Here is a 22,678-nt window from a genome sequence, read left to right on the forward strand (position 1 = left end):
CAACCATCACTGGTAGTCAGAGAAATATCACAGCATCAGAATTCTAGTGTAAAATACAATCTCAGTGGAATTACAGTACTGAATACTCAATACTCAATACTGAAGGCTTAATTTGTTTAGGATATACAATACATACTTCTCTGAAATCCTTAGTTGAGCTCAGCAAGTCGATAATCAAAAGAGTAGAACCTATAGGTTATACCCACTCAAATCATCTTGTGGATTTTTTATATATTCTACTCACAGATAAGTCCACTAGGGGGTGCCATTTTGTCATACTATCTGTACAAACTGTGATTTGAGCTGGATTACTACACCTTGTGTCAAAAGGAGAGCCAGGTGAAGTCGAGCTCCAGCGCCTTACGGGTCCAAAGACAAATGTAGGATCAAAAGTAAGATAAACCGAGGTTAGGGTTAGACTTGTGGTTGAGGCTAGAATTAGGGTTGAACTGGAATGTGGATATAAAGCAAGAGTTAGAGTTCTGGTTGAGGCTAGAGTTAGAGTTGAACTGGGATGTGGACATGAAGCTAGGGTTAGGGTTCTGGTTGAACTGAGATGTGGACATGAAGCTAGGGTTAGGGTTCTGGTTGAACTGGGATGTGGACATGAAGCTAGGGTTAGGGTTCTGGTTGAACTGGGATGTGGACATGAAGCTAGGGTTAGGGTTCTGGTTGAACTGGGATGTGGACATGAAGCTAGGGTTAGGGTTGAACTGGGATGTGGACATGAAGCTAGGTTTAGGGTTGAACTGGGATGTGGACATGAAGCTAGGGTTAGGGTTGAACTGGGATGTGGACATGAAGCTAGGGTTAGGGTTGAACTGGGATGTGGACATGAAGCTAGGGTTAGGGCTAGGGTTTTGGTTGAACTGGGATGTGGACATGAAGCTAGGGTTAGGGCTAGGGTTCTGGTTGAACTGGGATGTGGACATGAAGCTAGGGTTAGGGTTGAACTGGGATGTGGACATGAAGCTAGGGTTTGGTTTGAACTGGGATGTGTACATGAAGCTAGGGTTAGGGTTGAACTGGGATGTGGACATGAAGCTAGGGTTTGGGTTCTGGTTGAACTGGGATGTGGACATGAAGCTAGGGTTAGGGTTCTGGTTGAACTGGGATGTGGACAAGAAGCTAGGGTTAGGGTTGAACTGGGATGTGGACATGAAGCTAGAGTTAGGGTTCTGGTTGAACTGGGATGTGGACATGAAGCTAGGGTTAGGGTTGAACTGGGATGTGGACATGAAGCTAGGGTTAGGGTTAGGGTTTGGTTTGAACTGGGATGTGTACATGAAGCTAGGGTTAGGTTTGAACGGGGATGTGTACATGAAGCCTGGGTTAGGGATGAACCTGGGATGTGTACATGAAGCTAGGGTTAGGTTTGAACGGGGATGTGTACATGAAGCTAGGGTTAGGTTTGAACGGGGATGTGTACATGAAGCCTGGGTTAGGGATGAACTTGGGATGTGGACATGAAGCTGGTGGCAAAAACAACAACTAATACAAAAAAAGGAACAAAACAGTCACTTTTTTATTTGTCAAAACAACTACAAAATATTAATAAAGCATGACTTCAACAGATGCAAAATAATATAATGTCTCATCATCATCACATGACATTATTTCTCAAAAGCATTATCAAACACATATATCAAAACACATATATCAAAACACATATACCAAAACACATACAGTACCAGTCAAAAGTTTGGACACACCTACTCATTCAAAAACCCTGTGGTTTTTCTTTATTTTGACTATTTTCTACATTGTAGAATAATAGTGAAGACATCAACATTATGAAATAACACATATGGAATCATGTAGTAACCAAAAAAGTGTTAAACAAATCAGAATATATTTGAGATTTGAGATTCTTCAAAGTAGCCACCCTTTGCCTTGATGACAGCATTGCACACTCTTGGCATTCTCTCAACCAGCATCATGAGGAATGCTTTTCCAGCAGTCTTGAAGGAGTTCCCACATATGCTGAGCACTTGTTGGCTGCTTTGCCTTTACTCTGTGGTCCAACTCATCCCAAACCATTTCAACTGGGTTGAGGTCGGGTGATTATGGAGGCCAGGTCACCTGATGCAGCATTCCATCACTCTCCTTATTGGTCAAATAGCCCTGACTCATTGCCCTGTTGAAAAACAAATGATAGTCCCACTAAGCACAAACCAGATGGGATGGCGTATCACTGCAAAATGCTGTGGTAGCCATGCTGGTTAAATGTGCCTTGAATTCTAACTAAATCACAAACAGTCACCAGAAAAGCACCAGAAAAGCACCAGAAAAGCACCCCCACACCATCACACCTCCTCCTCCATGCTTCACGGTGGGAACCTCACATGCGGAGATCATCCATTCACCTACTCTGCTTCTCAGAAAGACACGACGGTTGGAACCAAAAATCTCACATTTCGACTCATCAGACCAAATTAGACGGATTTCCACCGGTCTAATGTCCATTGATCGGGTTTCTTGGCCCAAGCAAGTCTCTTCTTCTTATTGGTGTCCTTTAGTAGTGGTTTGTTTGCAGCAATTCAACCATGAAGGCCTGATTCACGCAGTCTCCGCTGAACAGTTGATGTTGAGATGTGTCTGTTACTTGAACTCTGTGAAGCATTTGTTTGGGCTGCAATCTGAGGTGCAGTTAACTCTAATGAACTTATCCTCTGCAGCAGAGGTAACTCTGGGTCTTCCTTTCCTGTGGCGGTCCTCATGAGAGCCAGTTTCATCATAGCGCTTGATGGTTTTTGCGACTGCAAAGTTCTTGAAATGTTCCGGATTGACTGACCATCATGTCTTAAAGTCATGATGGACTGTCATTTCTCTTTGCTTATTTGAGCTGTTCTTGCCATAATATGGACTTGGTATTAAACCAAATAGGGCTATCGTCTGTATACCACCCCTACCTTGTCACAACATAACTGATTGGCTCAAACACATTATGAAGGAAAGAAATTCCACACTTTTTAACAAGGCACAACTGTTAATTGAAATGCATTACAGGTGACTACCTCATGAAAGTGTGCAAAGCTGTCATCAAGGCAAAGGGTGGCTACTTTGAAGAATCTCAAATATAAAATATATTTGTTTAACACTTTTTTGGTTAATACATGATTGCATATATGTTATTTCATAGTTTCGATTTCTTCACTATTATTCTACAATGTAGAAAATAGTAAAAATAAAGAAAAACCTTTGAATGAGTAGGTGTGTCCAAACTTTTGACTGGTACTGTATATCAACAATCAAAGATAAGTATTCTGTACATTTCCTCTGTTATTGGTTCCTTTGACTACATGAGGAGGCACAACTGTCTGCCAATTGGCCACTGTCCTGAGAATCAGATATCTGCATATGGTGTTGGTTAACACTCAGTCTTTATTCAAAACACACCCTTGTCTAGCAAGAGAACCAAGTATAAATATCTGTACAAAATTATTCCCATAACTGCATATTAATGTCCTCTCGACTCCCACACCCTCCCACACAGACACACTTACACCGTGCTGGGAAGTTGTGGATATACAGGCTAACACTGCAGAGTGGTGTGGCTGACTGGCTGCATACACCCTCAGGAAGACTTAATGTTTCCTATTTGGAGAAAGCAAAGGGTGCTGAGTCCTTGCCCTCCATGGCGCATATGAGTGAGGGGCGTTTTGGGGGGACGTATGGGGCAGAGGAAGAGGAGGGGGTGTGGGGCAGGGTGCAGGAGGAGGGTGAGGGCTTGGCCTGCCTGTCTGGGGGGAGGTAAGATGGGGAGGGGAAACGACCCTTACTCTGTAGGCTACTGCTGCTCTGCAGGGGGGAGCTGGAAGTCCTGGGGGCTCGGGTCAGAGAGGATGATGAGGCACTGGAGAGGGGCGACCTCGTACCTCCGTACCCCAAAATACCAGTGCTCATCATGAACTCCCTGGAGCCGTATGAGGGCGGGGTGGGGGCGCGGGAACCTGGGGGGCGCATGCTGTCTGCAGGGAGGCTGCGTCTGCTGGGGATGTCGTAGACCCCCATGTCTGGGCAGCCATACAGGGCCTGGGACCTGGCCTGCATCCGCAGCATCCTGTCCTTCGCCTCCATCTCCCGTCGCTCCTTGATGGAGGCCATGATGGACTTGGAGAGGTTATCGTAGCGGACCGGAGAGGCCTCCCGATGGATCAAGGTCTGTGGGGAAAGGTCCCTGTGCATCAGGGCCTGAGGGGTGAGGGCCTGAGGGGTGAGGTCCCGTAGAGAGGGATCCCTGGGTAAAGTGTCCCTTGTCTGGGGAGATTGTCTGCTGACCCCCATGAACACGGGGCTGTAGGCATGTGAAGGGGACCCCTGCAGCACACTGCCATCAGGGCCCAGGGTCAAGAAGTGGGGGTGGTAGTGAAGTGGCGGTCCCCCTCGCTGGGGCAGGTAGTTAGGGTCACCTGGGTTCACCAGGTTGCTGTAGGAGAGACTGCTGCGGCTGGACAGGGGGTTGTGAGGGGGGAACCCGCCCGGAGACGCCTGGTGGGAGATCAGACCTTCTGAGTGCAAGGCCGGCAGCTTGTTTCCATGTTGATAGGCGTGTTCATGGGTGAGGAAGCGGGTGCTAAGGGTGAGAGAGTTGAGCTGGTGCGGAGCGGACATGGGACCCGACTGGAAGGCTAGCTGCTGGTCCACTCTGGCCAGGATGGGTTCTGATGACAAGTAATGACCTCTACTGCTGCCCCCCTGTTGATCTAGTGCCACCTAGACACAACCACAACCACAACATATAACAGACCGTCAGAGAGCTCTCAAACCACAAAACACAACCATGATCTGTGAAAACGGCTCCAAACACAGCGCAAGAAATGCACAGTGTATCTGATGTCATTATTGCGAATGATATAACTGACCTGTTGGACAGATAAGGGGGGTGTTGGCTTGGTGGGGGACTGCAGTGCTGGCCTGAGCTGCTGCAGGATCTGCCCAGGGGGAGGGATCAATGGTTTGGGATGAAGACTACTCTCTGGAACTGAAACAGAGGAAGGAGGATTAATATTCACCAAAATGTGAAATGAATTACCATCATATCTAGTGGGACTGAACTAGTCCAGAGAGAGACAGTAATGTATGTGGAATTTAACACAAGCCTTTCATGGTACATGGAATAATGTCACCACCATGATGCAGTGTTGAGAGCAGTGGATGACCGTTTGAGGGGTTTCTGGACTGTTTCAAGTTTCTTCATGATAATTTCCTCAAGTCATCTATAATACGAGGTGCATAAATACAGGTACTGTATGCTTGGTTGTCAGATTAGTAACGTGACCCTACCCTCTAGGGCTGCTAGGTGGCTCTTCAGCAGGTTGGGGTCTGGTTTGGGGTGCAGCGGGGGTGGGGTGTTCAGACGTTTAATATCTGTCTCGTCCATACCGTCAGCGGACAGGCGCTGAGAGCGGAAAAGAAGGAAATACAGTTAATTATATCTGATCTGCTGATGAAGTCTAATAACGATGCTGTGTGTGTGTGTGTGTGAATAGGGGATCTTCCCTACTGAGGGTATTTGGAGTGGACAGACTTACTTTACTTTGGAGATCATGACGCTGGACGCCGATATCCCTGACCCTAATAATTGGGATCTGTCTGTCAGTCTCTGGTCTCAGGAAAGGAGGCATGATGCGAACTGTTGATTTCTTAATGGGCCTCGCTGTATACCTGGTATGGTCCAAGCAAACAGATGAGTTAATGAGCTCCAATTTAGGGGCCGTTTACAATATATTATACTGTACATGATGTTTACATAAAACGTGAAATGTTTCTTACTTTGGAGAGATGGGACTACATATGAGATACTCCAAGTTGCCACAGCAACCTAGAGTGAAAGGGTTAACCCCTCCTTGAAACTTCCCAGTAACCTGTGAAAAAGTAACCAACAATTTCATAATTAAAGTGAGGACTCAACCTAGAGTCACCCCGTTATATAGTACAGAAACCTTTTATCTAGTCATTTAAAAGCATGATTTACATGGAATGAAGTACAGCCCAGGGTTTGTCTGACCTGTTCATTGGTGGTTCTGCCCCTAGACACCAGATAGAGGTGGAACCCTGTGAGGCCCAGGACAGGAATGAAGAACAGACCTGATACACTCATCACCACCAATCTGGACGCAGCAGTAAAGGAGACTCAACAGCTCTCTTTAGGAAGCTTTACAAATGAATGACCATGATCATACTGCACACACACACACACACACACACACACACACACACACACACACACACACACACACACACACACACACACACACACACACACACACACACACACACACACACACACACACACACACACACACACAGAGCACAGAGAGCACAGAGAGTACACAGAGTGCGTGTAAGTAAGGATACGTGACAGTACAGTGCAGCTTCCACAGGTCTTCCTGATGGTGTAGAATGTAGAGCAGGCCACCGGAGAACACGCCCACCATGTGCATCGTGAGTGACAGCAGAAACAGGAAAAAGTAGCGGTAGTTCCGCCTCCCGATACAGTTGTTCACCCAGGGACAGTGGTGGTCAAAGTCCTGCATGGGATTATGACACAATGGAATACAACATTAGATAAAACATTCAATCACTCTGAGAATTATGACAACATATTGTAGCAGCCTACTTTACATGACTCTGTCCAACATTGTGTGTCCATGCTACAAACAGTATTTTGGAGTGGTCTAGCTAGCCACTTACACATGGTATTGATAATGATTGGACAATGAAAAAACATTATCATCAGAAGTCAAAAATCATACAAATGTTGATATGCACTTAGCTGTCTTAATATACCTCAGTGTACACACAGATTGTCCCAACGCTTTTTAAATATCTCTCTCCGCTCCAGGGACAATAAAGGATTGGGGGAAAGGGATTAACCTGATTAATGTGATCCCTCTCTCTCTCACCCCTCCCCCTCTATCCCTCCATCATTCTCTCTCCCCCATCCACCATTACCCTACAGCCACACACACTATTGACCCTACTCAGACCCACCCTCCCCTTCAACAACTACAGCACACCCTCCCTCCACCCTCCCTCATCACCCTCTCCTCCACCCCTTCCTACCCTTCTCCAACAACCCTTCCTCCCCACCACCCCTTCCTCCCTCTCCCCACCACCACGTCCTCCCTCTCCCCACCACCCCGTCCTCCCCCTCCCCACCACCCCGTCCTCCCTCTCCCCACCACCCCGTCCTCCCTCTCCCCACTACACCGTCCTCCCCCTCTCCACCACCCCATTCTCCCCCTTCCTCCCCACCACCCCGTCATCCCTCTCCCCACCACCCCGTCCTCCCCCTTCCTCCCCACCACCCCGTCATCCCTCTCCCCACTACCCCGTCCTCCCCCTCTCCACTACCCCTTGCTTGTTCTGTCTCCCTTTCCTCCCTCTCTCCTTTTATCGCTTTCTAACCCTCCCTCCCTTTCTCCTCCTTCCCTCTCTCTCTCTCACCTCTACACAGTGGTCACAGACACTGCAGTGGGAGCATCGTGGAGGTCTGTAAAAGTGGCAGGAGGCACACCACTTCAGCCTGACCTGGACACCCTTCACGTCCACATTCTTGTAGAGCGGAGCGCGGAGGTCATCGTCCTTGTCCTCGTCCTCATTAGCTGAAACACAAATACACAGCTCAACATGAACTACAGATCAATGGCACAACACTGGGAGTGGGGTAACACTAGATATACACTACCGTTCAAAAGTTTGGTGTCACATTGAAATGTCCTTGTTTTTGAAAGGAAAGCACATTTTCTGTCCATTAAAATAACATCAAATTGATCAGAAATACAATGTAGACATTGTTAATGTTGTAAATGACTATCGTAGCTGGAAACAGATTTTTTTTTTAATGGAATATCTACATAGGCGTACAGAGGCCCATTATCAGCAACCATCACTCCTGTGTTCCAATGGCACGTCGTGTTAGCTAATCCAAGTTTTTAATTTTAAAAGGCTCATTGATCATTAGAAAACCCTTTTGCAATTATGTTAGCACAGCTGAAATCTGTTGTTCTGATTAAAGAAGCAATAAAACTGGCCCTCTTTAGACAAGTTGAGTATCTGGAGCATCAGCATTTGTCGGTTCGATTACAGACTCAAAATGGCCAGTGTCACGCCCTGACCTTAGAGATCCTTATTATTCTCTATGTTTGGTTAGGTCAGGGTGCGACTCGGGCGGGAAAATCTATGTTTTCTATTTCTTTGTGTTTTTGGCTGAGTATGGTTCCCAATCAGAGGCAGCTGTCTATCGTTGTCTCTGATTGGGGATCATATATAAGTTGTCATTTTCCTTTTGGGTTTTGTGGGATCTTGTTTAGTGTTTTTTGCCTGACAGAACTGTTCGCTTTCGTTTTTTGACTTTCGTTATTTTGTTTGAGTGTTTTTGAATAAAAAATCATGAACACTTTCCACGCTGCGTCTTGGTCCACTCTTCCTACCACAAACGAGAGCCGTAACAGCCAGAAACAAAGCCCTTTCTTCTGAAACTCGTCAGTCTATTCTTGTTCTGAGAAATGAAGGCTATTCCATGCGAGAAATTGCCAAGAAACTGAAGATCTCGTACAACGCCGTGTACTACTCCCTTCACAGAACAGCGCAAACTGTCTCTAACCAGAATAGAAAGATGAGTGGGAGGTTTCCGGTGCACAACTGAGCAAGAGGACAAGTACATTAGAGTGTCTAGTTTGAGAAACAGACGCCTCATATGTCCTCAACTGGCAGCTTCATTAAATAGTACCCGCAAAACACCCGTCTCAACGTCAACAGTGAAGAGGCGACTCTGGGATGCTGGCATTGTAGGCAGAGTTGCAAAGAAAAAGCCATATCTCAGACTTGCCAATAAAAATAAAAGATTAAGATGGGCAAAAGAACACAGACACTGGACAGAGGAACTCTGCTTAGAAGGCCAGCATCCCGGAGTCGCCTCTTCACTGTTGACGTTGAGACTGGTGTTTTGCGGGTACTATTTAATGAATCCTGACAGTTGAGGCCTATGTAGATATTCCATAAAGAATCAGCCGTTTCCAGCTACAATAGTCATTTACAACATTAACAATGTCTACACTGTATTTCTGATCAATATGATGTTATTTTAACGGACAAAAAATGTGCTTTTCTTTCAACAACAAGGACATTTCTATGTGACCCCAAACTTTTGAATGGTAGTGTACATCTGGCGTAGTTTATCATTCTATTCAAGAATAAATCCAGTTAGTAGCTAGTATGTTATAACTAGTAGACAATAATTCAATACAGTTGAACAACTACATGCCCACCAACTGTAATTTACAGTACTGAATAGACTTGTGCATAGTATAGTAGTTATTCACCCATGGGGAGAACGCCTGCATCCATAAAGGTTGCCATGGTGAAGTTGGCCAAGACAAGGAAGAACAGTATGGCACTGCATGGTGGTACGTAGATTGACACAGTCACTGCCAGCCACGGGCACCTGGGACAGAGGCAAGATGCAGTTCAGTGGACTCACAATACACACACATTACACTCACAGTATACACACATTACACACACAGTATACACACATTACACTCACAGTACACACACATTACACTCACAGTATACACACATTACACTCACAGTATACACACATTACACTCACAGTATACACACATTACACTCACAGCATACACACATTACACTCACAGTACACACACATTACACTCACAGTATACACACATTACACTCACAGTATACACACAGCACACACCCAGTAATATACCTAGGTTGAATGTGTTCAAAGGGGCATAAATCTATAGCTCTCTGGCTCAGTGTAAGAATCAATCAACAGTCATTATCATAAATATTTGGTTGCCTCAGCAGGAAAATGTAATTGAATACATTTGTATTGTTTTACTGTCCAAAACATACACTAGTTTCCGAACTTGGCAATGCCAAATTCAGTCTGATGTCGAACTTCATGGCGTTTGCACTGCCATAAAGCAAATATGTTTAAAACTAGAGAATTAGATTTGCTGAGAGGATTCCATGATTATATACAGTATCTACAGTGTGAGATTAAAAAGAGGCTCTGTACATTAATCAGGGTTTCTGAAGGAGACGCAGATAAAAGGCAAAGTGAATTACAGTATAATGATTACATTTCAGCATGAGTAACCTATGCATTATCTGCATTTTAAGACTGAATGTATTGTACAGTGAAATTGAGTTCAAAGCCATGCTGCTGTGAAGAGTTTATCTTCACTTGAAAAACTTTGGGCCTCTTACATTATCACAACTGGTATTATCATCTCCTTCCTGTGGGTATTTTATTTTTAGGGACAATAACAACTGCAGTAGTGTGGTATGCCATTGAAGTGCAGACTGTGTATTAATGACCATGACTGTAACAGTGACAGTAACAGGACCGTGACAAGTGTGAAAACAGAAACTGGACGGCTCCTCCACCCCACATGAACCAAAGCTGCAAATGTCAAGGGTCAGGATGTGGCGAGGGCAGAACGTGTACAGTGCATTCAGAAAGTATTCAGACCCCTTCCCCTTTTCCAGATTTCTTTACGTTGAAGCCTTATTCTAAAATTGCTTAAATTGTTTTTTTCCCTCATCAATCTACACACAATACCCCATAATGATAAAGTAAAAACAGGTTTTTAGACATTTTTGCAAATTTATAAAAATAAATATCACATTTACATAAGTATTCAGACCCTTTACTCAGTACTTTGTTGAAGCACCTTTGGCAGCGATTACAGCCTCGAGTCTTATTGGGTATGACTCTGTACTTTGTTCCATTCATCTTTCCCTCAATCCTGACTAGTCTTCCAGTCTCTGCCGCTGAAAAACATACCCACAGCATGATGCTGCCACCACCATGCTTCACTATAGGGATGGTATTGGCCAGGTGATGAGTAATGCCTGGTTTCCTCCAGACGTGATGCTTGACATTCACATTACAGAGTTCAATCTTGGTTTCATCAGAGCAGAGAATCTTGTTTCTCATGGTCTGAGAGTCCTTTAGGTGCCTTTTGGCAAACTCCAAATGGGCTGTCATGTGCCTTTTTCTGAGGAGTGGCTTCCGTCTGGCCACTCTACCATAAAGGCCTGATTGATGGAGTGCTGCAGAAATGGTTGTCCTTCTGGAAGGTTCTCCCATCTCCAAAGAGGAACTCTGGAGCTCTGTCAGAGTGATCATCGGGTTCTTGGCCCTTCTCCCCCGATTGCTCAGTTTGGCCGGTCAGCCAGCTCTAGGAAGAGTCTTGGTGGTTCTAAACTTTTTTTTTCTTCCAGTGTTCTTCGACCTCATGGCTGGATTTTTGCTCTGACATGCATTGTCAACTATGGGACCTTATATAGACAGGTGTGTGCCTTTCCAAATCATGTCCAACCAATGGAATTTACCACAGGTGGACTCCAATCAAGTTGTAGAAAGATCTCAAGGATGATCAATGGAAATAGGATGCACCTAAGCTCAATTTCGAGTCTCATAGCAAATATATTTGCAAACATTTCTAAAAACCTGTTTTCGCTTTGACATTATGGGGTATTATGTGTAGATTGATGAGGGACATTTTTTTATTTCATCAATTTTAGAATAAGGCTGTAACATAACAAAATGTGGAAAAAGTTAAGGGGTCTGAATACTTTCTGAATGCACTGTATGTGTGAACTGAACTCCAATGGAATATCTTTAGACTGACCGTGACTGTTAAGACTGTGAAACAGACAACATTTTGACCAAATTTAGAGTCCCTTCCCCAGCTCTAGCTCCAGCCCAGCATAGAGCAAAATCCCCAACCCCTACAGAACAGCCCCAGTTAGGATGAGAGTGTGGGGGAAGGTGGTTACCCCGGAAGGAATGCCTGGTAATGCAATGCCAGCTGCAATCCCAATAATCCCAGGATTAGGGACTCTGGATTACAGACCACTCTGCCAGCCCACAATGGTGGCATCCTCGCATCAGACGCCAAACACACAGAACCTGCTGTCAGCGGTCAGCAGCACACACAGCCCAAAAGACCCCATTCCATGCACATAGAATAAAATAAACCATACATACTCCATCACCTATACAGCTGCAACAGACATGACTGCCTTTAAAGACAAACAGCCTTCAAAGGCAAGTACAGTATAGTTATGTACTGGAGAAACAGCTGTGTCTGAAGATCTGTCAGAGTAATGCTCCTCTATAAGGATTTACTTAAAGGCCCAACGCAGCAGTTTTATCTCAATATCAAATTATCTCTGGGTAGCAACTAAGTACCTTACTGTGATTGTTTTCAATTAAAATGGTCAAAAAGGCTCTTTTTTTTTTTAAAGAGCCTTTTAGCAAAGAGAAATTTCTCAAGCAAGAATTTTGCTAGGAGTGTCTAGGAGTGGTCTGAGTGGGTAGGGGAAAACGGAAAACTAGACGTTGTTGGCAGAGATGTTTGGAACTCTCTTTCTTTTTGGTCTATAAACTAATTTACCGCCTGGTGTTGGCACCAGGCAGGCCAAAACTCCATTCCACCAAAACAGGCTGACATTTTAGTCGGTCTTTGCAAACAGCTCTTACACTAAAAATGCATTATCATAATTTCCACAATTTAACAGTATTATTCCAACCTCATAGTGTGTAAATATATATAGATGTTTTTGACTGCACTGGGTCTTTAATTGAAACAGATTAACACCTAATTGTACTACTGAGTAAGCCAGATTAATGAGGGGAACAGAACAGTAGGTTCCCAAAGCTGGAGGAGGGGATTTATATCTATGTCTTCTCTGAAGAAACATTTCACTAAATGTGGTCATGTTTGAGATGTACTTAAATTGTCATAACAGAGCTAGATTACATGGATATGTGCATTATACGGTACCCTTGTACTATACATTATACTGTACCCTTGTACTACACAGAGTCCATACTGTACTTGTCCCAGTATATCTACAGTATACTGTACTTGTCCAAGTATATCTACAGTATACTGTACTTGCAAGTCTAGCCACCCTACAGTATAAATAGGAAATGTGGATTAAGTTGGCAGATTCAGGGGTAGCTGCCAGCTGGGCAGCACTAAATAGTAGGTATCAAGCCCAGTCAGTCTGGAGTGGTGTTCATGTGCCTGCATACCACTTTCACCGTCCTCCTATTCCAGCAAGACCAATGGGTCATGGGGAAAACAAGGAGCCAAAAAGGCAATTCGGAATAAGTATACTGGCACTGTTCATCTTTTTAAAACAAATGATTTATCTGCTCGATTCGCCTACCCCTTCACCCATCTGTCAAATAATGGATACATCACCTAAAAATACTAAATGAGCACAGTATGGAAGATAATGATATTGCGTTCCAAATAAGTAGAAATCAGTCAAAGTCATTTGGGATGAGTGCGGAGGGTCGGCCCGCGACTGATTGTTTTCTTATCAAAGGGATTATTCCTGTGGAAGCCTTTGCATGAGTGGGCCTGCTGCCTGGACCATCATTGGTTTGTGACCATCTGGAGCAACTGCACATGGAGAGTTCCTCACGCTGCAGTGTGGCCAGGCGGGTAGACAAGCCCCTGCCCTGCGCCTAATGAAACAGACTGCAGAGCTGTATTAAATCATCCAGAAGGGTAAACTGCTGCTGAGACTGTCCAATCTGCACACTGCCATGCCTGAGAAGAGCCCAGCTGTTGGTCAGCTAGTCAACACCACCACTGTCACATCGGTCAAGCAGCAAGCAGAGGAGAGCATTAGAGATTCTCAAACTACAGCTCCTTGAACATCTCATGGATGTTAGACATGTTGAATAAGATATGATCATCAGACCTATGGAAGGTACTGTATGAATTGGCTTTAGCCACAATTGATTACACTGAATGAACACATAACACTGTTATAAGATGGTTTGGAGAGACTACTTCATTGAACTATAAAAACTACGGCTTGAATATCAACGATATATTTATATTACATATAATAGTGTTGTATGTGTAGGGATCGATGTGTATGTGGGAAAAAAACGAAATGTTTGTTTGGGTGGGGAGGGAAGGATAGAGAGTAGTGTTATTCTATAAATATCTGACCCACTACGGGTGTGTATCACATCTGACCTCCTCCCCTCTGCACATGGTCCCATAATTAACTCAGAATGAAAGGTCAAGAAGGCTTCTATGTACAGAACTTTGCCACATCTCAGCTACATCAAATGTTGAGATTAACTGACAAATTGTTACTAGGAAACACCATTGACGTTACCATTTGTGAGAATCTTTGCTTGTTTGTGGTTCTACCCTTAGTACCAAACACTATAAGTGTTTAGTGATGCTTGAATGTCCAATGAATGTAGCTTTATAAAAAAAACTAGCTTTATAAAAAAAAACTACATTAATTCTACTGCACCAACAATCAAACATACAAAATGACATTCTGTAGCTTTATCCAAGGCCCTTTGGCCTTTGTATGCCTTTTGTGAATAGGATAAAAGCAGAAGTCAAATGTCCATCCCGCGTGGAGTAATTAAGCAATAAGGCCTGAGGGGGTGTGGTATATGGCCAATATACTACGGCTAAGGGCTGTTCTTATGCACAACGCAACGCGGAATGCCTGGATACAGCCCTTAGTCGTGGTATATTAGCCGTATACTACAAACCTCGAGGTGCCCAAATGTACCCTCACCCCCACCTCCCCACTCCTTGGCTGAACCAAGGTTGATCTTATGACGGGAGACAACCAAGGTCCCTTTTCCTCAGTGGTACTAAGGTGGGCTTGTATTTGGTTGAGACACCGGCAGGAGCTGTAATCTGTCCATCCCTGCTTTTAAAGGAACTAAGACACTGACCCTGCTGACAGAGCAGACAGACAGATGGACACAGATTGTGTAACGGATTTCCTCCTCCTCTTCATCCGAAGAGGAGGAGCAAGGATTCGACCAAAATGCAGCGTTGGAATAGGACATAATGAATTTATTTAACAAGACAAAAAACGAACTAACTTGAATAACTAACAAAATAACAAAACGGAGTAGACAGACCTGGACATGCGAACTTACATAAAACGAAGAACTCACGAACAGGAAAAATGACTACACAAAAGAACGAACTGACAAACAAACCGAAACAGTCCCGTGTGGCGCGACAAACACAGACACAGGAGACAACCACCCACGACAAACAATGTGACAACACCTACCTTAATATGGTTCTCAATCAGAGGAGATGAAAACCACCTGCCTCTAATTGAGAACCATATCAGGTCACCCATTACCAACATAGAAACAGAAAACATAGACTGCCCACCCAAACTCACGCCCTGACCGTCAAACACATACAAAATAACAGAAAACCGGTCAGGAACGTGACAGATTGACCAGTCCTTCTCTCGGTAAAGGCCTGTCTAACAGTAATGTAGGCCTACATATGATGTAATGGCAAAAGATTGTCCCTCCAGATTCCATTTCTTCTGCTGCTGCCAAATAATTATATAATTTACAGCAAAGGGTGGTTCCCAAAGATCTGGGGTCATGTCCAAGTAAATAAATGTGCTTCCTGCAAAGTGTTGATGAAACGGGCCTCCACTGCTTCCTGAGTGAAAGGGAAAACAAAGAGCTTGTGTGATTGGGCTGGACCACTCTGTTTCAACATGACCTTATCTATGAGGAATGGCTGTTCATGGAATAGACAATTCAGACATACAGTGCCTTCGGAAAATATTCAGACTCCTTGACTTTTTCCAAATGTTGTTAGGTTACAGCCTTCTTCTAAAATTGATGAAATTGTTTTTTCCATCACCTATCTACACACAATGCCCCATAATGACAAAGCAGAAACAGGTTTTAAGAAATGTTTGCTAATTTATAAAAAATAAAAATCATTTACATAAGTATTCAGACTCTTTACTCAGTACTTTGTTGAAGCACCTTTGGCAGCGATTACAGCCTCGAGTCTTCTTGGGTATGATGCACTCTGGAGCAGGTTTTCATCAAGGATCTCTCTGTACTTTGCAACCTTCTTCTTTGCCTCGATCCTGACTAGTCTCCCAGTCCCTGCCGCTGAAAACATCCCCACAGCATGACCCTGCCACCACCATGCTTCACCGTAGGGTTGGTGCCAGGTTTCCTCCAGACGTGACTCTTGGCATTCATGCCAAAGAGTTCAATCTTGGTTTAATCAAACCAGAGAACCTTGTTTCTCATGGTCTGAGAGTCTTTAGGGGCCTTCTGGGCACATAACAGCAAGCGGGCTGTTATGTGCCTTTTACTGAGGAGTGGCTTCCGTCTGGCCACTCTACCATAAAGGCCTGATTGGTGGAGTGCTGCAGAGATGGTTGTCCTTCTGAAAGGTTCTCCCATCTCTCCAGAGGAACTCCAGAGCTCTGTCAGAGTGACCATCGGGTTCTTGGTCACCTCCATGACCAAGGCCCTTCTCCCCTGATTGCTCAGTTTGGCCGGGCGGCCAGCTCTAGGAAGAGTCTTGGTGGTTCCGAACTTAATCCATTTAAGAATGATGGAGGCCAGTGTGTTCTTGGGTACCATCAATACCGCAGACATTTTTTGGTACTCTTCACCAGATCTGTGCCTCGACACAATCCTGTCTCTGAGCTTTACGGACAATTCCTTCAACCTCATGGCTTGGTTTTTGCTCTGACATGCACTGTCAACTGTGGGACCTTATATAGACAGGTGTGTACCTTTCCAAATCATTTCCAATCAATTGAATTTACCCCAGGTGGACTCTCATAGCAAAGGGTCTGAATACTTATGTAAATAAGGTATTTTTGTTTTTATTTTTAATACATTTGCAAACATTTTTCACTTTGTCATTATGGGGTATTGTCTGTAGATTGCTGAGGATTTTTTAATATCCATTTTAGAATAAGGCTGTAACGTAACAAAATGTGGAAAAAGTGAATGGGTCTGAATAGTTTCTGTAGACACTATGCTTTATTATAGTGAAATCTCTCACTGGGAACGTTTTCAGAAAGTTATATTCTCTCTTGTTGGTGATCTTCAATCTTCAGAGAAATCTGCAATAATAACCACAGTGCAGTAGCCCTAGCGTTTAAGAGCATTGGGCCGGCCAGTTACCGAAAGGTCACTGGTTCGAATCCCAAGCCGGCAAGTTGGAAAAAGCAAGGCAGTAAACCCCAAACAACTGCTCCCGGGCGACAATGACATAGATGTCTTTCACGCCCTGACCATTGTTTGCTTCAGTCCGGGGCTGCCCTTCAGTCCGGAGCTGCCCTTCAGTCCGGAGCTGCCCTTCAGTCCGTAGCTGCCCCTCAGTCCGGAGCTGCCCCTCAGTCCAGAGGCGCTCCTCAGTCCAGTGGGGCCCTTTAGTAGGGTTGCCAGTCCAAGGTCGGTGGTGAGGGTTGCCGCTCCTAAGAGGCCACTGAAGCGGGTAATGACTATGGAGGAGTGGGGTCCACGTCCCGCGCCAGAGCCGCCACCGCGGACAGATGCCCACCCAGACCCTCCCCTATAGGTTTAGGTTTTGCGGCCGGAGTCCGCACCTTGGGGGGGGGGGGGGGGGGGGGTACTGTCACGCCCTGACCATAGTTTGCTTTGTATGTTTGTATGTTTTGTTTGGTCAGGGTGTGATCTGAGTGGGCATTCTATGTTGTATGTCTAGTTTGTCTGTTTCTGTGTTTGGCCTGATATGGTTCTCAATCAGAGGCAGGTGTTAGTCGTTGTCTCTGATTGGGAACCATATTTAGGTAGCCTGTTTTGTCATTGTGGGTTGTGGGTGATTGTCTATGTGTAGTGTTTTGTGTCAGCACTTTATTCAATAGCTTCACGTTCGTTGTTTGTTATTTTTGTTAGTTCGTTCAGTGTTCTCTTTTCTAAATAAATTCAAGATGAACACTTACCATGCTGCATATTGGTCCTCCGATCCTTCCAACTACTCCTCCTCAGAAGAGGAGGAAGACGAGCGTGACAATGTCAATTAAGGCAGCCCCCCGCACCGCTTTTGATTTACATTTGATTGAGTTGTCAACTAAGGTGATTTCCATGTTAAATCAACCAAAAATTGCACCCTGTCATTGGATTTAAGTTAGGTGAAAAAAATATGAAATTCCCTTACGTTGATGACTTTTAGCAAATCCAATCAGTTTTCCATGTTGATTCAACGTCATCACATTGATTTTCATTATTTTTTATGAAGTAGAAACAATGTTGATTCAACCAGTTTTTGCCCAGAAGGATGCCACCCACATACAGCAGCAGCATACTGATGCCAACCACTCACACACACATAAACACTTACACACTCACCGCTGCTGCTACTATTTATTATTATTGCCTAGTCACTTTACCCATACCTACATGTACATACACTCTTAGAAAAAAAAGGAGCTATCTAGAACCTAAAAGGGTTCTTTGGCTGTCCCCATAGGATAACCCTTTGAATAACCCTTTTTGGTTCCAGGTAGAACCCTTTTCACATGGAAAACATGGAACCCAGAAGGGTTGTACATGAAACCAAAAAGGGTTCTCCTATGAGGACAACCGAAGAACCCCTTCAAAACCCTTTTTTCTAAGAGTGTAGGTACCTCAATTACCTCGTACCCCTACACAGATCGCCTCAGTACTGGTACTCCCTGTATATAGCCATGTTATTTTTACTCGTTATTGTTATTCGTTTTTCACTGTGTATTTATTCCTTGTGTCACTATTTCTACTCTGCATTGTTGGAAAAGGACCCGTAATAAGCATTTCACTGTTAATGAAACAACACCTGTTGTTTACAAAGTATGTGACAAATAAGATTTGATTTGACCAGAAGACAACGGTCTCTACTCCTCTTGCGAGATTCCAAGATTCAGGACCCTTAGTTTCAACACTAGTTCCACAGATGGGGGAATCAAAGGGCATCAACCAGAAAATCCTAAACTTCACATATGCTAGAGCACTGGTATTCAATGTTGGGGTTGCGGGGTTAATAATACTTTTTGGAGGGAACCAAACATTAAGTGTACAGTTTATTTTATGGGACAATACACAAATGTTTTTTATTGAGTAAATGTATTTATTGGTTCTATTCATTTTGATAAGAGAGATGAAAGTGTAATGAATTGAAGGTTAATTGTTGATGTGAAAATCTAAATGTACTGATTTTGAGCTTGTGTCATTAGATTTGTGGTGGAGTAGGAATCCCAGATATTATTGTGAAAAAAATGGGTCCCCGTTGAAAATGTTTGAATACCACTGTGCTAGAGGACCCAATTTAAACTTTGCTTGAAAAACAACAGAGGAGGGAACTTGGACATATCTGGCTACAGAGGTCAGGGGTCAGTGGACTTGGTTAACAGCTGTTATGGTATTAGGTCTACTCACCAAGGCTCTACTAGCAATCTAGGGGATAATGTTGGCAGTGATCCTCACATTACTAAAAGGTTGTTTTGAGAAAACAAGGGATTCATTCGGGAACCTGTTTTGCTCTAAACTGACCCAGTCTGACTTCTAGGAAATATACCTGACTAAGTTCTCAGCATCATTGCACTCTGGAAGAAGATAAAGGGATTTAGGAATAAATTGTGACATCACTTGGGGCATGCTGGTGTAGGCTATAGCTCTGAGAGGTGTGTTTGGGGTCATGATATTTATGTTTCCGGATCAGGACCCAGTTATTATATCAACCACTGAACCACATCATCATCCGAACGTTTGAGTATAGCCTAAGTAGAAAACGGCCTGAGACAGGCCTAACGGTTAAATAGCCTCTTAACACAGTCCCCATACCAAATTCAAATAGCCCACAGTAGCTCAGATTAAGAGGATCAACATGATATTAGGCAATGAAATGTAACTACCAGTGGCGTAAAATACTTGACTAAAAATACTTTAAAGTACTACTTAAGTCTTTTTTGGAGGGTTCTTGTACTTTACAATTTTGGAGAATTTATACGCTATATATACAAATCCATGTTTCTGTTTCAGCCACACCTGTTGCTGACAGGTGTATAAAATCGAGCACACCGCCATGCAATCTCCTTAGACAAACATTGGCAGTACAATGGCCTTACTGAAGAGCTCAGTGACTTTCAACGTGGCACTGTCATAGGATGTCACCTTTCCAACAAGTCAGTTCGTCAAATTACTGCCCTGCTAGAGCTGCCCGGTCAACTATAAGTGCTGTGAAGTGTGAAGTGGAAACATCTAGGAGCAACAACAACTCAGCCGCGAAATGGTAGGCCACACAAGCTCACAGAACGGGACCGCCGAGTGCTGAAGTGTGTAGCGCGTAAAAATCGTCTGTCCTCAGTTGCAACACTCACTACCGAGTTCCAAACTGCCTCTGGAAGCAACGTCAGCACAAGAAATGTTTCGGTCGGGAGCTTCATGAAATGGGTTTCCATAGCTGAGCAGCCGCACACAACCTTAGATCACCATGCGCAATGCCAAGCATCGGCTGGAGTGGTGTAAAGCTCGCCGCCATTGGACACTGGAGCAGTGGAAACGTGTTCTCTGGAGTGACGAATCACGCTTCACCATCTGGCAGTCCGACGATGAATCTGGGTTTGGTGGATGCCAGAACAATGACAGTAAAGGGAAATCTTAACGCTAAATGACACAATGGCATTCTAGACGATTCTGTGCTTCCAACTTTGTGGCAACAGTTTGTGGAAGGCCCTTTCCTTTTTCAGCATGACAATGCCCTGTGCACAAAGCAAGGTCCATACAGAAATGGTTTATCGACATCGGCATGGAAGAACTTGACTGGCCTGCACAGAGCCCTGACCTCAACCCCATCGAACATCTTTGGGGTGAATTGGAACACCGACTGCGAGCCAGGCCTAATCGCCTAACATTCGTGCCCGACCTCACTAATGCGCTTGTGGCTGCAGAAATGTTCCCACATCTAGTGGAAAGCCTTCCCAGAAGAGTGGAGGCAGTTATAGCAGCAAAGGGGACACCAACTCCATATTAATGCCCATGATTTTGGAATGAGATGTTCGACGAGCATGTGTCCACATATTTTTGGTCAAGTAGTGTACTTTTACTTTACTACATTCCTAAAAAAAAAAAAAATTTTACTCCATACATTTTCCCTGACACCCAAAAGTTACACTTTGAATGTTGGCAGTACAAGAAAATGGTCCAATTCACCCACATATCAAGAGAACATCCCTCCCTGGTCATCCCTACTGCCTCTGATCTGGCTGACTCACTAAACACACATGACTCTTTGGTAAATTATGTCTGAGTGTTGGAGTGTGCCCCTGGTTATATGTAAACAAATAAAAAACAAGAAAATAGTGCCTTCAGGCTTGCTTAATATAAAGAATTAGAAATTATATATACTTTTACTTTGATACTTATGTATATTTGACCAATTACATGTTCTTTTGATACTTAGGTATATTTAAAACCAAATACTTTTAGACTTTTACTCAAGTAGTATTTTACTGAGTGACTTTCAGTCTTACTTGAGTCATTTTCTATTAAGGTATCTTTACTTTTATTCAAGTATAACAAATGGGTCATTTTTCCACCACTGGTAACTCCTAATGGACAGCTTTGGGTACAGTATTGCTGAACTGTTTTATGAATAATATTGCATATTGATATGCAAATAAAATTACACCAGAATATTTTTTGAGGTCTTTTTACTAAATTGCTTTTTCTCACCCCCAAAAATGGTGTCATCGTTACACTTCTGTCCGATTGAACGCTACAATAACACTGGGGAATGTTCTAACTTCCGAATGTGGACGCGCCTTAAAATGTTTATACTAGTTTGCATAGTGCGTGAGCAACATAACCTATTTTATCCCAATATTTCACTGGAGAAAGCTACAGTTTGGAGTAAACGTGCATGCTCATTGCCTTATCCATTGAATTCTCTTTAAATCTCCAGACCACTTAATGTATGGAATAGTATACTGTAGTTTAAAAAGGGTAGGCCTACATTAGTGTCTGTTATTAACTACTTTTCCTGAAGGAGGCATAGTGGTCAACTTACGTAAATACGAAGAATAAAGTGGTGGACCCAACGAGGAGTACGGCAGCAGTGGACACTGGAATAAACGCGCTGCCTTTAATTCTCTCATCGCCGCTGGTGGGCATTCTGTAGCCTACTTTCCACAAACATCAGCAGTTTATTCTAACGAAACGATTACACCAAGATAAAATAATGATCCACGATACGATGTATTCCCACTCTTCTATGTCCTGATCTCTGTCCTGGTTTTCGATGGATCAAATGCAAACGAATGCATGGTGAAAAAGTCCAATGAACTGTGACCGTCTTGGAAATCCCACAGTCCCGACTGGTCCCGAAAAACTTAGCGAAGCCGCGCTGCGTACTGGCCAAGGCTCTGTTTGTGGGGTTTTCGCCGGGGGGAAAGAATGGATGACGTAAACTACACTATAGCAGGCTAGACCACGTTGTGCTGTATGTTAACCAAAAAAATACAAAAATTATTTAATTTCATAGCCATACTCTTGATTAAAAATGTAATTTGCTTTACCATGGAAATGCATTTGTGTCATTAGAAATGGACAATAATGTTGCACTATAGTCAGAGATAGAATATTACACATTTGTACATAATTGAATGCTAACAACCTAAACATAGGCTATTCACACCCTGGTACAGTATATGGTGGTCAGGTTACTCCTTTCCACTGATCCAAGTTCAGTTAGGTTTTTCTCTTCTGTATTGGGATACAATGAGCCTCTTGTGTTCTCCAAGTACTGAAGACAAGAAATGTATAGCAAATGTGAGGTTGAGTCTC

The 22,678-nt window shown here is 43.8% G+C and overlaps 1 protein-coding gene across 1 annotated transcript; it reads right to left on the reverse strand.

The window, feature by feature from the left end:
• Positions 1 to 1,503: 1,503 nt before the first annotated feature.
• On the reverse strand, positions 1,504 to 22,237 carry LOC139536686 (palmitoyltransferase ZDHHC8B-like). Its single transcript, XM_071337301.1, has 10 exons — positions 21,903 to 22,237; positions 9,330 to 9,451; positions 7,453 to 7,610; positions 6,361 to 6,533; positions 6,011 to 6,113; positions 5,776 to 5,867; positions 5,535 to 5,667; positions 5,287 to 5,401; positions 4,866 to 4,984; positions 1,504 to 4,716 (listed from the first exon to the last, which is right to left on the reverse strand). Exons 1-10 carry the CDS (start codon positions 22,004 to 22,006, stop codon positions 3,598 to 3,600), a joined length of 2,238 nt encoding a protein of 745 aa, XP_071193402.1. The 5' UTR covers positions 22,007 to 22,237; the 3' UTR covers positions 1,504 to 3,597.
• Between the last annotated feature and the right edge of the window lie 441 nt (positions 22,238 to 22,678).

Source organism: Salvelinus alpinus, chromosome 1 (assembly GCF_045679555.1).
Source record: "Salvelinus alpinus chromosome 1, SLU_Salpinus.1, whole genome shotgun sequence".
Lineage (NCBI taxonomy): Eukaryota > Metazoa > Chordata > Actinopteri > Salmoniformes > Salmonidae > Salvelinus > Salvelinus alpinus.

Excerpts from the sequence above, each read along its gene's own strand:
- LOC139536686 (XM_071337301.1), bottom strand. The coding sequence starts at position 22,006 with ATGCCCACCAGCGGCGATGAGAGAATTAAAGGCAGCGCGTTTATTCCA. Across the intron at positions 9,452-21,902 it reads ACTTTATTCTTCGTATTTAC|GTGCCCGTGGCTGGCAGTGA; the intron begins GTAAGTTGACCA and ends CCTCTGTCCCAG. Across the intron at positions 4,985-5,286 it reads CCACCTAGCAGCCCTAGAGG|TTCCAGAGAGTAGTCTTCAT; the intron begins GTAGGGTCACGT and ends CCTCTGTTTCAG.